Below are 16,246 nucleotides of genomic sequence, written 5' to 3'. Positions count from 1 at the left end.
AAGCAGCTAAAAGTTACAGCATAAAAATCAGCTGCAATATTCAAAATGTTCTACTGATGAAAAAAAGTGTATTACACAAACTGAAGATTTAAGGAAATCTAAAATGCATTTTCGTGTAAACAGAGCTACATAAAACAAGGCTGGTTGCTGCATTACCTCAAGTAATTTAATCTCCAACCATAAAAAAAATATTTCAAGGTGGTAGTACAATAAACTGAATGTGAACACTTGTTCTGTATGCGGCAAAAAAGATGTAACAGCTCTCGGGAAAAGAAATATGAAAAACTGCTTCAGGTTTGCATTTGTAGGTAATCTATTTTCGTTTAAAACCCATGCCAGAAGTTTATTTGGAGCACGCTGTTTCTTGTCATACTTCCAAACCCAATAGACAATTGTTTGGAGTATTTTTAGTATACAGTCATCAGGATTTTGGCTCACTCACTGGGAGTTCATTGTAAGCTCCAAGCCTGTACCCACATGTTACTATTCAGCTGTACTGACTGTCATACTCAAGAGCAACAAAATATGCTTGGTTACAGATGGACTACATCTTTTCAAAAAAATCATAAAGTGAGAGAATTATATGAAGTGTGCTAGCAAAGATTCCATTTCAGCTTATTACTATCCATTATATCAAACAATTTCCACTGCACTTGATACAACTACTCATTCTTCAAAACTATTAATCAAGTCATCAGAAACATGTCACAGCCCCCACCTGTAGAAGCTCTTCATTCTTACCTTTAGCAGATGCAATTCAAGACAAAGTAAAAACTGGCAGAATTACTTCTGAGTGGTGGATGCAGGTACATTTCAATTCTACACATTTTTTACTAATGTGATGGGACTGTGGCATTAAAACGTTACAGTATGAGTCTCAGTTGAGTGGTTTCCAGCACCTCCTTGAGCTGGCACAGATATTATTGCATCTAACACAACCAAATCATGGAATCAAGTACACACAGACCAAGAGTTTCCTAGATGCAGGGTAATCAAGGAGAAATACCAAAAGTGATGTTCTGAGCACAGAGAGCATGCACATACATCAGCCACTTTCTGTGAGAGAACAATACGTACACACTCAAAATTTAATAGAGTCTGACTGTCAATAGTATTACAAATTACAATTACAAATAACTACAAATTACAAATAATTCATTATTACAAATAATTATTACAAATTACAAATAACTCCAATTTTAAAATACCATATTGTTTTTTTTTCTAAATATTTAAAACTTTAATACAAATATAAATAGCATAAAATTTTCCATTTCCATTTAACATCCCACAAATGTTCTCTTATTCATCATGCGACTGTCATCCAGGTCATAGTTCTATCCATACTTTCAGTAGTATTCCATTTTCAAATAATCACAGTGTACTTAATTTTCTGTAAGATATACCAGTTCTGCAGTTGAGAAAGCAGGTAAATATAATCCTTAATGCAAGAGCTGCTCACCCCCAAAGAACAAATTATATCCTCTCCTTCAAAACTCAACCATAATGTGTGAATGACCTGACTACATTTAATGTTGCTTTCAAATTTACACTTTCAACGATTTTTATAAAGATGAAATTAACTGTATGATTGTATCTACTGCAGCACAAGAAAAAAGATTTAAGTGTTCCATTTCTGAACTACTTGTTTCATGTGTTCAGCCTATTTCACAGCATCAAGTGAGCTGGAGCGTTAGTTTTGGCACTGCCAGCAGATTTCCTTCCCCATCACAGTCCTATTCAAGCTACTACTCCAACCCTAATTACAACTTTATCAATGGGACATTAAACCATAATCATCATCAATTCCTTTCCATGTCATATCACTCAACAGCAGACCAACTGAAACACGATGAGAGGTGCCAGAAGCTTACTACTGATTTTAAAATTAATTGTTATCAAGTTTTTTTGTTTTTATTATAGTATTATCCTGATTTTATCTACACTGAAAAAGAGCAAATATTCTGTATACCAAATGTACATACTGATCAAATCACTCTGAATTTCATGAAAATCATACTTCCTGTACTTATCAGCGATAAATCTGGTTGTGGATGTATACTGAGAATATTCGGGCTCTTCTTACGCTCTCCTGCAGAATCTCTGAAGTCACTCATATTTTTGTTTAACATATGCCATCCAGTATAGTGTTATAGGCTCTATACAGTCAAAAATTAATGGAGTTAACCATGTGACTGTGGAGCTAAACTAGATATGGTAATACAGGTTATCAGGTGACAGTGTGCTCCAGTGCCATACACCAATCCTAAATCTATGAAGACAAATCTTCCTGGTCACTAGCATCTACTGTTCATATGACATTGTCTGTGAATAAAGGAACTGTTCCCACATTAGTGACTTTTAATGAATATGTCCTGATTCTCTCCAGAAGTCCTTTTCCTTCAGCACATTATGAATTTTGAGCTTAGAATATGCTCCAGGATCTTGCAACTGATGATCTTTACCGATGGGGCAGATCCAAGTGGGAGATGGAGGAGTGGGAGTACCACGACCCCCCCCCCCCTCCTTGTCCACACACATTTTCACATTTTAGTGGAAAATGTTCATATTTTGACAAATACAAATTTCTTATCGAACCTCTTGAGTGTAGCGAAAATAAAGCATCTTGAAAATGACAGTTATTTCAAGAAATTACAAGCTATGTTAACACAGTTGCTTGCTTGAGTGCAAGGTCCACATCCACAGGTTGACTGTACCTATTGTCAACAATCAAATCAATTGTGAGTTTGCAGGCGAAACAGACAAACCACAGGAAGCTGAGTAAGACAAGACAGCAAGGGAAAGGCCCATATTGTGGGGGAAAAACTTATAGAAACAGAATTCCTCTCATCCACATGCTTGCATAGCTAGTATGTACAATTGTCATCACAATCTTAACACTAAATAAAATACTGATAATGCCAAGGGCACACTTTTCCTTTATATTATGCAAGTTACCAAATTTGTTGCTACTATAGTTCTTAAATCAACTGTGTGACACTGAATGCTTCTCAAATATTCAGACAAATGCCGTATTTCCCAGAATGGCAATTGCTTGGGAGTTATGCTAAGGCAGTGCACCAAACACTGATGTAAACAACAAATTGTTATTAAACATACATATTTTCCATTGTAATCATAATATTTTATTACCAGTATATTAAAATATTTTACATATTTTACTGTTGTTATTATTAAAATCATAGGCACCTGTGCCAGGCACATAAAAAGTAAGTGCTACTGTGACTTATATTTTGAAGGATAGTGGGATCATAGCAAACTGTGATGCCAGATCCAATAATGTAATCCTGGGTTCACAACTGGTTATGGTTACTGATATGTAATTTCTTATTAATGATTCCCCACAGTGTGTTGGATGTGGAGAAAAAATACTGTTTGTTGATGACAGCAACATGGTGATGACAGCTAAAACCCCAACACTGCACTCAAAAAGCAATCCACAACCTCTCACAAAAATAAAGTGAAAGGTACTTGTTGTTTTATTGTGATTAAGGGTAGTACAAATCGTCGTAGATTTCTGGGGGTTATCATTGACAAATCTTGAAAAGAGTTAACGGATTTCCCTTCCTGGTTGATATAAGCATATCTAGGTCTTCCTTCGTCAAACATCCCAACCTTCTGTTATAATTTTAAATCTTTCATCAACCCGAACTGCAATGAACGTAGTAGAAAATGAACTACTTAAGCCAGGGGTGACCAAAATTTTGAGTTCCTTAGGGCTCAGCGTTGCTGGTACAATTGCCCCCCCTGTCACGACTACCTGTCTGAGCGCGAGGAGCAAAGATGAAAATACTGATGAAGCTATCAATTACTCCGGAGTCCGCAGCTCATCTCTAGCCAAGCTTTCAATTATTTGCTTCTTGCCATTTCAGCGAGCTGGCTGGAACAACCTCGGAGGGCAGTAATCTCTGTGGCCTTTCACTACTCATCTGCCGGCATGAATCGATTTTGTTCAGTACCCCAAAGTTTATCTGAGAACCTTAGAATCGAATTAACTCCCAGATACTCCCAGCTTTTATCTGACCATGCGCGGCAATGAAATTATTCTCTATAATCTGTATAATTCTCCGATGCAATCTGACTGAATTTTACAATTACTCATGTATGTGACTGCACATTCAGAGTCCGCCCAAAGATAACTGGCCCCCTCATGTTCCCAAAACCCTTTCAACTCTCCTCTTCGCATCACTAAAGTTATCTATTCTCACTACAGCGTCCAAGACGGCGCCATGCCAGCAGTTTTTCACAGTCCACACCGACCAGTTCTCTGTCTCGCTTTTCTGCATGACGGTATACACCAACCACATACCATGAAGAGCATAAGAATACATCTTACGTGGAGCACTTCTGCCAAGAGAAAGCTACCAGAAACTTCTCCCGTAGAAATCGGACGGGCCAGTGAAACGCCTCACTTGTAAATTTGGCGTGAATATCCATTTTGACATCGGCATATGCCGACTGAGTCACGTAGACCACACAGAAATGTGCCGTTTGGCCCTCCTGCAGTTTTTTTTTTAACGTATCCGTCTTGCCACTGTGTCACCAAAGATAATGGAGCCTCCCTTGCTCTCTTACCAACACGGAGCAGAAATCCGTCCAAAAAGTTAGCTAGGCTAAACTTACATAATTATGCACCACAATGAATCAGCACAGAGTTGAGATTTACTGATCAGAAAGAGCACTTACAATTGAAAATAACACGCATGTTAAGCGGACACTTTCTCTGGGCATGGGCATGACTGCATAGAATTGAAAACAAACAGGAATATAACAGTGATACCAACTTAAATTAATCGATCGTAGAATCAGTGAAAGAGATACGAAAACGAAGTACGTCTCACAAAAGTAGCTCTTCACGTAAAGAAAACTTAATTGTATGTTCTTCCTGTTGAATGAAAAACACAATGATGCTAGATTAAAAATACAGTGATGATGTATTAGAATATGTAATGGACACCAAATTCTTGGGGTTGAATGTAGACTGCCAGTTGAAACAGACAGAATATGTAAAAGCCTTGGCATAGAGACTGTGCACAACATTTTATGCTTTCTGTATAGTTGAACCATCGTGAAATATTTCAAGCCTCAAAGTGACCTATTTGGGATGTTAGCCTACATTCAATCCTCAGTTACAGAATCATATTTTGGGGAACAAATGTTGCAAACATTAAGACTGTCTTCAATGTACAGAAAAGGGTTATACAGCTAACAACAAACAGTAGCATTAGGGCCCATTGTACCGATTAATTCAAAAAGCTAGAAATTCTAAATGTCGCATGTGAATACATTTTCCAATCTATAATGTACATAAGAAAAAATATTCGTCTGTATACTACAAACAGCTCAATACATGACCCTGAAACTGGACCCAGTCACTACTTACACCTAAACAGGAAAAACAAGTCAAAAACACAGAGCAATATACTATGTAATGGACTAAAACTGTACAACATGATGTCACAGGAAATTAAAGGTGTAAATGAACTTCAGATCTTTAACCAAATGCTAAAAACATTTTCATTAGGTAAAAGCTGTTACATTGTAAATGAATACTTAGAATAATTACAGGTAGTCACTTCATACTCATGAATACCCCATATTTTAGGAAACACGACATAATTATGAATATTGTAAACTAATTATAAGAACTGTACAAATGGTAAGTATTCATATATGTATATTTAATAAGTACGTTTGTACCAACAATTGACTCCATCCATTCATTTTTTATTGTTCTACCGGATGAATAAATACGTCACTCAATTAATCAACCAATGTTCGCTTGGAAGCTGATTGAGATGGACTTGCATTCTCTTTAGGCAATCAGAGAGCTCCAAAGCTTACGAAAAACTTCATAGTGTCGGTTTGCAGTAACATAAAAGAAGAAATTTCATATTTATTTTCATTATAGGAAGCTCTTGTTTCGCTTGCTGTCGATAATTCTTAAAAAATTACAGTCACTGGAGTGAAATAAATAAAAAGGGGAGTATAAGTACTGATATATTGCCATTGATAAGAAAGTTCCGTGTGTTTAAGAACTGGCGAAACACTCTCCTCCTTGTGTGCTATCATTCGCCAAACTTTCGTTTCGATGTCTCGAGCGGTTTAGGAGATATGAGAGACGTTGCGAGTATTTCATTCTCGCTGGCGTGAGATCGGAAGAGAGCGCGCTACATGGGATCCATTTTCTCGAGATCGGAGGGAGATAGAGACCTCCTCCCAAGTCTAAACAAAAATTCATCATGTTAGCTAAATTTCATGCGCAGTAACATATGGTGTAATACGCATCAAACGCAAAATCATAGCTACCCCTAATTTACGTTGCCAACTTTTTGAGTTTTGTGTAGTGCTTTACTAAAATGTGTACATCACAATAAGAATGGTCATTAGCGAAGTGATGGGCACTTCGCCACGAAGCTGACATATAACGCTGCAAGTAAGGCAAAAATCATATATTTTCCGTGAATAGTTTCTGTAAAATCGTATGAGAAAGATAACAGGTTGAGCTCGCTTACGTTCTGTCAGCGCAGAGCGTCGCCAGTTCGCGCGTGCGAAGTATGGTGTAACACTCGTCTCCCGTCCTTGCTGGTGACGATATTTTAACGACCACTATTCCAAGGCTGCGAGTGGTGCATCATTCCTCGTAGATATGTCAGACATACCGCATTGATAAAGCAACAAATCAGTCAGCTTCATTGGCGATATGGCTATGAGCAAGCCCAAGCATAGGTCCCTTCTGCCTTTCTGGCACTTCTCCGGGTCGACCCATCTTCCTGCGCTCATTTCGTACAACCGTCAGGTACGTACCCACAACTTCAATGCCATGCATGACTGAGCGAGGTGGGGCAGTGGTTAGCACACTGGACTTGCATACGGTAGGACGACGGTTTAAATCCCCATCTGGCCATTCAGGCTTAGATTTCGTGTGATTTCCCTATATCGCTTAAAGCAAATGTCGGGATGGTTCCTCTGTAAAAGAGACGGCCGACATCCCTCTAGTCCTTTCGCCATTCGAACTTGTGCTCCGTCCCTAAAGAGCACGCTGTCGATGGACGTTAAACTCTAATCTTCGTTCCTCCTTTCTTTCAATGCCAAGAACTAGGTAAGTGGTGGACGTACACATGATCTCCTAGTACCAATTCCACACTAGAATGTTATTATAATTAACTGAAGCGATTTCACAGATTTGCTGCAGCTATATTGTTTGACATATTCTCACAGGGCTTTGCTCTGACATAGAAAACCTCTTTTCTTTCTTTTACGTATCAGAAGTGCTCCATACGTGACCCCGACTGATTCTGCAGATATCAAGTTTTTCCCACGTTCCGTACAGCAAGTCCCTATCAATTCTTTCAAAAGCACCGTTTATGTGAGCTCACAGTTCCGGTAGATTTGCTGATAGAAGAGGCATAAATACTAAATATCCCACGTAACCCCACACAAAATATTTGCCTTGGTTTAGGCCGCGAGACTGACGTGAATGCATTTCAAGCATAATACACGCTTTATCGGCGCCTGCCATCACCTTGCCTAACTGCTCACTACCGCACTCTTATGACAGAAATCTGAAATGCGGCTGCAACAGTACAAAACTTTTTGAGTTTTTACAATATGTGTGTTGAATTTTGTGACACTACGTAAATTAACATCCAGTGAATTTATGAAATCGCTTCAATCATTTGTAGTAAGGTAGTATTTACAGCGCTACAAAGGGGCCAGTGTTCCCCTGTAAGGGGGTGAGTAATATTCTGTCGGGTGAGCCTGGGTGAATATGGATGTGATGGGCACTCCCTGTTAGAACAAGACGGTACTTACAAGCGAGGAAGTGTATGCCGCCAGCCAGCCTCTTGAACATGTAGCGAGGATTCCGGAATGTGTACACCGAGAAGAAGGTGCCCATGAAGATGAGCAAAAGGCTGATAATTGAGAAACACACCTCCGACCGCGTGTAATCTGAAACATACAGGCGTTCATGCAACCAATTGCTGCGATCTCCATCGAGCGGGGCAAAGGTAAAAAGGTGGAACTGTCGCCAACTATACGTAATGTGCTTGCATGTGTCTATAAGGTGCAGTCAGATGAAAACAAGACTGATGGTAAAAAAAGTTAGTAACCTTTTTAATCGCCGTAACTGCTAATACATTTGTACCACTCACTGTAAGGCAGTTAGTGCCTTCATGGATAAAGTTTTGCAGGTGCCTAAAGAACCATAATTGTAGACACTCGGGCACCTCTTCGTCTGAAGGAAGTAGATAGCCAATAATGTCTTTCTTCAGGGCTCCAGAAATATGTAAATTTCATGGGGAGAGAGAGACTGTACAGACTGTGTAAGGACTTCCCCGCGAAACTTCTGTAGTGTAGTCTAAACTACCTTGGCAACACGTGGGCAACCGCATACGTTGTCCCACGAAGGCATTTACCATTTTGTCCCACAGTGGGATAAATGCATTAACAGTTATGTCAAATTACTTTTGAAATAATAAACAACTGTAATTACTTTTTTCCATCTGTCTCGTTTTCATTTGACTGCCCCGTTATCTATCATTTGTATTATGACATTTATATATAAATGCACTAATACCTTTTTTAGTAAGAGGATAGCATTCATTCTGTATCTCTCGGCATGTAGCTTTCTTCTTTAGAATCTAGTTTGACAACGGCTCATACTTTTCAATATTGTCTGTCTAGTATTCATTCTTGACATTAAACTTTCATTTCACACCTTCAGCCAATAAAAATGCATAGTGTTTCTCAACTAATATTGATACTGATACGTTATACGTTGTGGAAAAAGAATCGTTTTTTCTTAACTATAACTTAATTACTATTATTATTATTTCTATTATTATGCTAACCCATTACTTTGTAATCAATCAAAACGTGTAACAACTACAAAAAATGTTAAAACACGCCCTATTATATACACAGAAGCGCCAAAGAAACTGCTATAGGCATGCGTATTCAAATACAGAGATACTTAAACATGCAGAATACGGCGCTGCGGTTGGTAACACCTACATAAGACAACAAGTGTCTGGCGCAGTTGTTAGATCGGTCACTACTGCTACAGTGGCAGGTTATCCTGATTTAAATGATTTGAACGTGGTGTTATAGTCGGCGCACGAGTGATGGGACACAGCATCTCCGGGGTAGCGATGAGTGGGGATTTTCCTGTACGACCCTACCACGAGTGTACTCTGAATTTCAAAAATCCGGTAAAACATCAAATCTCCGACATCACTGCGGCCGGAAAAAGATCCTGCAAGGACGGGACCAACGGCGACTGAAGAGAATCGTTTCACGTGACAAAAGTGCAACCCTTCCGCGCATTTCAACACTGGGCCATCAACAAGTGTCAGCGTGCGAACCATTCAACAAAACATCATCGATATGGGCTTTCGGAGCCGAAGGTCCACTCATGTACCCTTGATGACTGCACGACACAGAGCTTTACGCCTCGCCCGGGCCCGTCAACACCGACATTGGACTGTTGATGACTGGAAACATGTCACCTGATCGGACGAGTCTCGTTTCGAATTGTATCGAGCGGATGGACGTGTACTGTATGGAGAGAACCTCACGAATCCATGGACCCTGCATGTCAGCAGGGGACTGTTCAAGCTGGTGGAGGCTCTGTAATTGGTCTAGGGCGTACGCAGTTGGAGTGATAGGGGGACTCCTGATACATCTAGATGCGACTCTGACAGGCGACAGGTAGGTAAGCATCCTGTCTGATCACCTGAATCCATTCATGTCCATTGTGCATTCCGACGGACTTGGGCAATTGCAACAGGACAATGCGACGCCCCACACGCCCAGAATTGCTACAGTGTGGCTCCAGGAATACTCTTCTGAGTTTAAACACTTCCGCTGGCCACCAAACTCCCCAGACATGAAGATTATTGAGCATATCTGGGATGCCTTGCAACGTGCTGCTCCAGCCCCTCGTACTCTTATGGATTTGTGACCCGCAGGATTCAGGGTGTCAGTTCCCTCCAGCACTACTTCAGACTTTAGCCGAGTCCATGCCATGTCGTGTTGTGACACTTCTACATGGTCGCGGGGGCCCTACACGATAGTAGCCAGGTGTACCAGTTTCTTTGGTTCTTTAGTGTATAAGGAGAGTGTAGATCTAAAAGAAAGCAATAAAATAAATAATCACGATGAACGCTTTTTTGAATGGTAGTAGATGATTACCAAATTTAAAGAGAAAGAAGATTCTGAAATCTGGGCCTGTGAATAGAGTATGGCAGTATGGCCGTCGAGGTTAACGTTGAGTGTCTCCATACTGATGCATCCGTACAGGGTCACATCTCGAGTATCGAGATCAGTGGACGTCTTTTGCTCAAGAGCCAATACAGTCATAATGCGGCAACACCTCGGGCTGCATATTTACCGATCTTATTACTGGGCGGTAACCTACATAGTATTTTATATGTCCCGACGGACTAGATGTACTAACGGCGCAATAAGTTGGCCGCCGGTTTCAAAATACTGATCGTTAGAAGTCGGTACCATTCGGAAGACTACGTCTCGACTGTTCTTTGTTGACATCACTGCCACCCTCAGCGACTACAATGTTGTGACTGTAATTGCCTGAGGAAGCTTTGTTGTGTTGCCTGTGCGAGCGTATGATTAATTTATTAGTAACTGTATTTATAGCTAAGTGCATTATGTAATATTAGACACGATCACAAATGTTTACTAAATGTTTTGAATGCCATTTTTATTCTACTCGTTGCATTGTATAACAACAACCATAATACCATACTGCTTGCTACAGATATGCACCGCATTCCAAGATGACCGCCTCTATAATGTGCATTCACGAATCAAATGGTTCAAATGGCTCTGAGCACTATTGGGCTTAACTTCTGAGGTCATCAGTCCCCTAGAACTTAGACTACTTAAACCTAACTAAGGACATCACACACATCCATTCCCGAGGCAGGATGCGAACCTGCAACCGTAGCGGTCGCGCGGCTCCAGTCTGTAGCGCCCAGAACCGCTCGGGCACCCCGGCCGGCCATTCACGAATCCATGTCGAAATTTATGAGCAGTTGATCGGTACGAGGCACGCAACCCCATGAGTTTGCAGCACTCCACTTATCACGTGCTCTCACCCCACATAGACAAACCTATCTGTCTAAGCATCCAGCTTCGCCTCTGAGATCATCGCCTAATTTTTCGCACGCCTACTGTAACTGATGCGGTAAATTTTTGATTCGACGAAGGAGTTAGGGACAGCCAAGACTTTGGAAATAGCAAGAATTTATTCTTACTAGTTTATGACTTAACCTTCTTCAAAAGCTATTAAACATTAGCACCTGCTACCAATGGATATGTATTTTGGATAACAGCAAGGAATAAATATTTACCATTCGCAATTGTTGGCTGTACCTGACTCCTTCGTCGAATAAAATTATTACGAAGTTGCTGACAATGATCAACCATGTTCATGATATTAAAGTCCATCAATACAGGGAATAAGAGCTTTAAATTGCCATGTGCCGGTTTGACAACAGCTGGATATCGAGGAATATAGTCACAGGAGTCGGATGTTGATGCGCGTCATTTTGACAGCATGTTTAGTAATGTGTGGATTCTAAACTCTTTCTCATAAGTGACTGTGTAAATAATACTACTACCTCTGTAAGCATTTTTGTTTATTACTGAGCAGGAGATAACACTGACGTTTTCGGATTTGGCTGTTAGTTGCTAGATTCATATTACTGTATTACACTGAAGAGCCAAAGAAACTGGTACACATGCCGAATAGCGTGTAGGGCCGCCACGAGCACGCGAAAGTGCCGCAACACGATGTGGCATAGACTCGACTAATGTCAGAAGAAGTGTTGCAGGGAAGTGACACCATAAATCCTACAGGACTGTCCATAAATCCATAAGAGTACGAGGGGGTCTAGATCTATTCCGAACAGCATCCCAGATACGCTCAATAATCTTCATGTCTGGGGATTTCGGTGGCTAGCAGAAGTGTTTAAACTCAGAAGAGTATTCTTGGAGACACACTGTAGCAATTCTGGACGTTTGGGGTGTCGCATTGTCCTGTTGCAATTGACCAAGTCCGTCGGAACGCACAATGGACATGAATGGAAGCAAAATGAAATTAGAATTATATAATACCTCCAACTGCTGACGGGCGTTGACATGTATCAGCGGGGACAGGTGAAAATGTGTGCCCCGAGTGGGACTCGAACCCGGGATCTCCAGCTTACATGGCAGACGCTGTATCTATCTTTTTCTTTTTTTTTTTTTTTTTTTTTTTTTGCATTTTGTTCGTTGTTGATCGTTGTGTTTGTTCGTTGCGGACGTCACATGACATCCGGTGAAGTTCGCTTGTTGATCCTTCCACTCAGTTTTTTATCAAAGAGGCCAACGAACTCTCTGACCGAACACGCTGAGCTACCGTGCCGTCTGAGCCACCGAGAGCGCAGAGGACAGCGCGACTGTAGGGACTATCTCGCGCACGCCTCCCGTGAGACCCACATTCTCACCTTGTGTGTCCACACACTACATTCGCAGTGCTCATACAGGATGCTTACGTACGTGTCACCTGTCAGAGTCGTATCTCGACGTAATGCGGAAAAGGAGCGATTTATCAGACGTTCAGAAGGGCATCATCATTAGATTTTGGGGCAAGGGCGGTAGCATTTCTGAAACGACATGCCGCCGTGGTTAAAGTATACCGTGCATGTGCAAAATGACGCTATCCAAAACCAACGCCGAGGCATCCTTGGTGTACCACGGTCCATAGAGGACAAAAGGTGAACGACGGCTGTGAGATTTGTACGGACGAATAGATGCGCAATCTTTGCGCAGCTGACCGCCCAGATGAACGAAGGGGCTACCAACAGTGTCTCCGCAATGACCGTTCAGCGAAAGTTACTGCATATGGGCCTCCGCAGCAGGTGCCTAGTTCATCCACCCATGCTGACTGCTGGTCATCGGCGACGAAGGCTGGAATTTGCACCCCAAAGCAGCAATTGGACGTGAACCGAGTCGCGACAGGTGGCCTTTCCAGATAAATCAAATTTTCCTTTTTTAAATTTTGTAACCTACCTGCCCGATTAAGGGATCTGACATTCCACGCTTCCGATCCGTAGAACGCCAGTTTTCTTTCTCCTGATAACGACATCCTCCTGAGTAGTCCCCGCCCGGAGATCCGAATGGGGGACTATTTTACCCGCGGAATATTTTACCCAAGAGGACGCCATCATCATCTAACCATACAGTAAAGCTGCATGCCCTCGGGAAAAATTACGGCTGTAGTTTCCCCTTTCTTTCAGCCGTTCGCAGTACCAGCACAGCAAGGCCAGATCAGTCAATTATCCAGACTGTTGCCCCTGCAACTACTGAAAAGGCTGCTGCCCCTCTTCAGGAACCACACGTTTGTCTGGTCTCTCAACAGATACCCCTCCGTTGTGGTTGCGCCTACGGTATGGCCATCTGTATCGCTGAGGCACGCAAGCCTGCCCACCACGGCAAGGTCCATGGTGACTTGTTAAATTTAAATTTGCAAAGCAGGTACTTAAAGTGCTCAAGCCATATGTTCAACTGGATGATAATAGATGATAATAGAAAAACCATATTCGCATGTTTCATTAAACTACTCTCCTAGTTATCAAATATGCTTGGTTCAAAATGGTTCAAATGGCTCTGAGCACTATGGGACTTAACTACTCAGGTCATCAGTCCCCTAGAACTTAGAACTAGTTAAACCTAACTAACCTAAGGACATCACACACATCCATGCCCGAGGCAGCATTCGAACCTGCGACCGTAGCGGTCACGCGGTTCCAAAAATGAAGCGCTTAGAACCGCACGGCCACACCGGCCGGCTAAAGATGCTTGGAGTGACGCTGTCACTGAACCCGTTTAATGACGTCAGTGGCGTCTCGCATATAAGCCCCCCCTTATTTCCTGTTGATATTACCGACAATATTTAATATAATGAGTCCTTTTTATTTTAATTCGTTCCTTATACTTGTGCAATATATATTTCTTAAACTTGTCAGTTGTCACCCTCCAATTTATTAAAAAGATCTTTGTATGGAACTGTGTGCTTCACGGTTCCGTTCCGTTTTCTTGAAAGATGTAAAGTGTGGAATTACAATATTATCCTGATTCCAGCTATTCTGTTTGATATATTTTTCTGTTCTTTTATTTTACAGACAAGTCTGTGGTCTTGCACCCCAAAGAATTGCGTTCTGTCACTATAAGTGAAATCCAACTTAAATTTTCACAGCTGTCTCTCCATGAGAAAGTTACAGTTAAGAAAAGTGGCCGTTCAACACGTGATATTCTAATATCTCAGCCAAGCATACGCAACAAGTAACTTGATTCCTGAATAATTCAAACGGAAACATTGGCTTTGCTGCTGTCAAGTAAAAAATGCGTTGTTTTACATTCCGTGTATGCTGTTTGGAGGTGATGTATCGTCGACAAATAGATGATTTTAGAAACATAAACGAAATGATATAAAGCACTGGAAAGCATGAGATTTTAAAGAAGCAAATTAGTAATGTAGTTTTTCTCTGTTACGTTTAGGAACCGTTACTATTAAGGAGAAACTTCGTGAGGCATATAGACATTCAGCCAATGAGAATAATACGAAGATTAAAAAGAACCGTGAAATACTGTCCACAATAATAGATTGCATTTTCTTTTGTGGAATCTGAAACTCCTTTATGTGTACGTGATGAAAAAGACGATTCATTAAATCCAGACGTACTTAGAGGAATAGAAAAATTTGCATCTAAATTAGATTCAGATTTGAAGAACCACGTATAAACCAGCTCAGTCTTCATGACTGTCATAGATGTTTCATAATGAGGTACTTGATTGCCTGCTAGAAAGGAGATATGGACGGAAATTAAAAAAGGTTCCTTTGTAGCTCGCATGGTTGATGAGACAACAAATGTGTCGGAAAACACATAAATAGTTCTCGTTCTACGATACATATTGAATGGAGAAGTATTTTGAGCGCTTCTAGGGTTTCTTTAGTCCAGAAAATCAAATTGCAGAAAGCATATCAAAACTTATTTTAGAATAATAGGACATAATCCTTCAAGGAATCAAGGAAATGGACAAAAACTGATGTTCTAGACATCTGATGGTGCAAATGCAACGAAAGGCAAAAAAGCAGGTGTTAAGCAAACATGAACGCAATTTATAGTAACGCACATTTCATTCGCTTTTATGCACATCAGCTTAACCTAATAATGAGAAATGCATCAAGTATTACACGAAAAGTAAGAATATTTTTCTTCAAAATTTTGGCTTCAAATATTCCTCTCAAGATCACCGCAATGTCTGTCCATTCTCAAGAAGCTTATACACGTTGTCATTTTACGCACATTTTCTATATGGTGAAACTTCAACATATCGACCACAAACAGAGTTCCTGGAAGTTTGCAACTTTTAAAAAACGGGTTTACTGAAATTCGGTGAACATCCTACCATTGCAAAAGCAATAGGAATTTTAAACTACCTGAATGACAATAATTTCATATTTCAGTTAGAACTTTTTCATAAGGTTTTTCCTCATTTTGAAATAATTTACAACCAGTTGCAACTCGAGAAGTTAGTGTACATAAGATGCTATTTCAGAATTATGTTAGCCACAGTACTGTGAGAATCCTTCAAAGACACTCACGGTAGAAGCTTAGGAAGTGTGTGACTATATAAGTGTTGATACAATAGACAGATTTTTTCCACCAAGCACTTTAGTAGCTGCTAAATTGTTCAGCATCAAATGCTTCGCTGGTTTTAAGAATGTACACCCTACACAATAGCATATCTCACGATTGACAAAGGAAAACTTCAAAGTGAATTGAAAGTATATTGTGCATCTGATGTTAATTGTTATTGGAAATTAACTGAGCTGCTGAAATTCATCTTATAAAAAAATCTAGACTGTTTTTTCGTGAAATTACTGAACTGATAAAAATTCTCTTGACTGTTGCCATAGCTACAGAGGCAGAACGCTGCTTTTCAAAACTGTAAAGAATAAAAATATTGCTAAAAAGCGTTATGAATTCGTGAAAACTAAGTGCGCTCGCAGTGCTTTCAATGGAGAAAAATTTCTTCAAAGGTCATCCAAAGATAAGGACAAAATTATTGATTTAGCCTTTCTTTTGGGTACATACCAATTCTATTGCGGTGAAGTGGCAGTGACAAGGTAGCAGCCTAATGGCTGGATGCC

The 16,246-nt window shown here is 40.5% G+C and overlaps 1 protein-coding gene across 1 annotated transcript in view; it reads right to left on the bottom strand.

The window, feature by feature from the left end:
* Window positions 1–16,246, bottom strand: part of LOC124776378 — a 311,886-nt gene that overhangs the window by 14,505 nt on the left and 281,135 nt on the right. Inside the window, exon 3 of the mRNA XM_047251342.1 lies at window positions 7,837–7,974. Coding sequence (XP_047107298.1) covers window positions 7,837–7,974 — 138 coding nt within the window. The remainder of the gene's footprint in view (window positions 1–7,836; window positions 7,975–16,246) is intronic.

Source organism: Schistocerca piceifrons, chromosome 2, assembly GCF_021461385.2.
Source record: "Schistocerca piceifrons isolate TAMUIC-IGC-003096 chromosome 2, iqSchPice1.1, whole genome shotgun sequence".
NCBI lineage: Eukaryota > Metazoa > Arthropoda > Insecta > Orthoptera > Acrididae > Schistocerca > Schistocerca piceifrons.
Note: the sequence above shows the minus strand (reverse complement) of the source record. Positions and strands in the feature narration are given on the sequence as shown.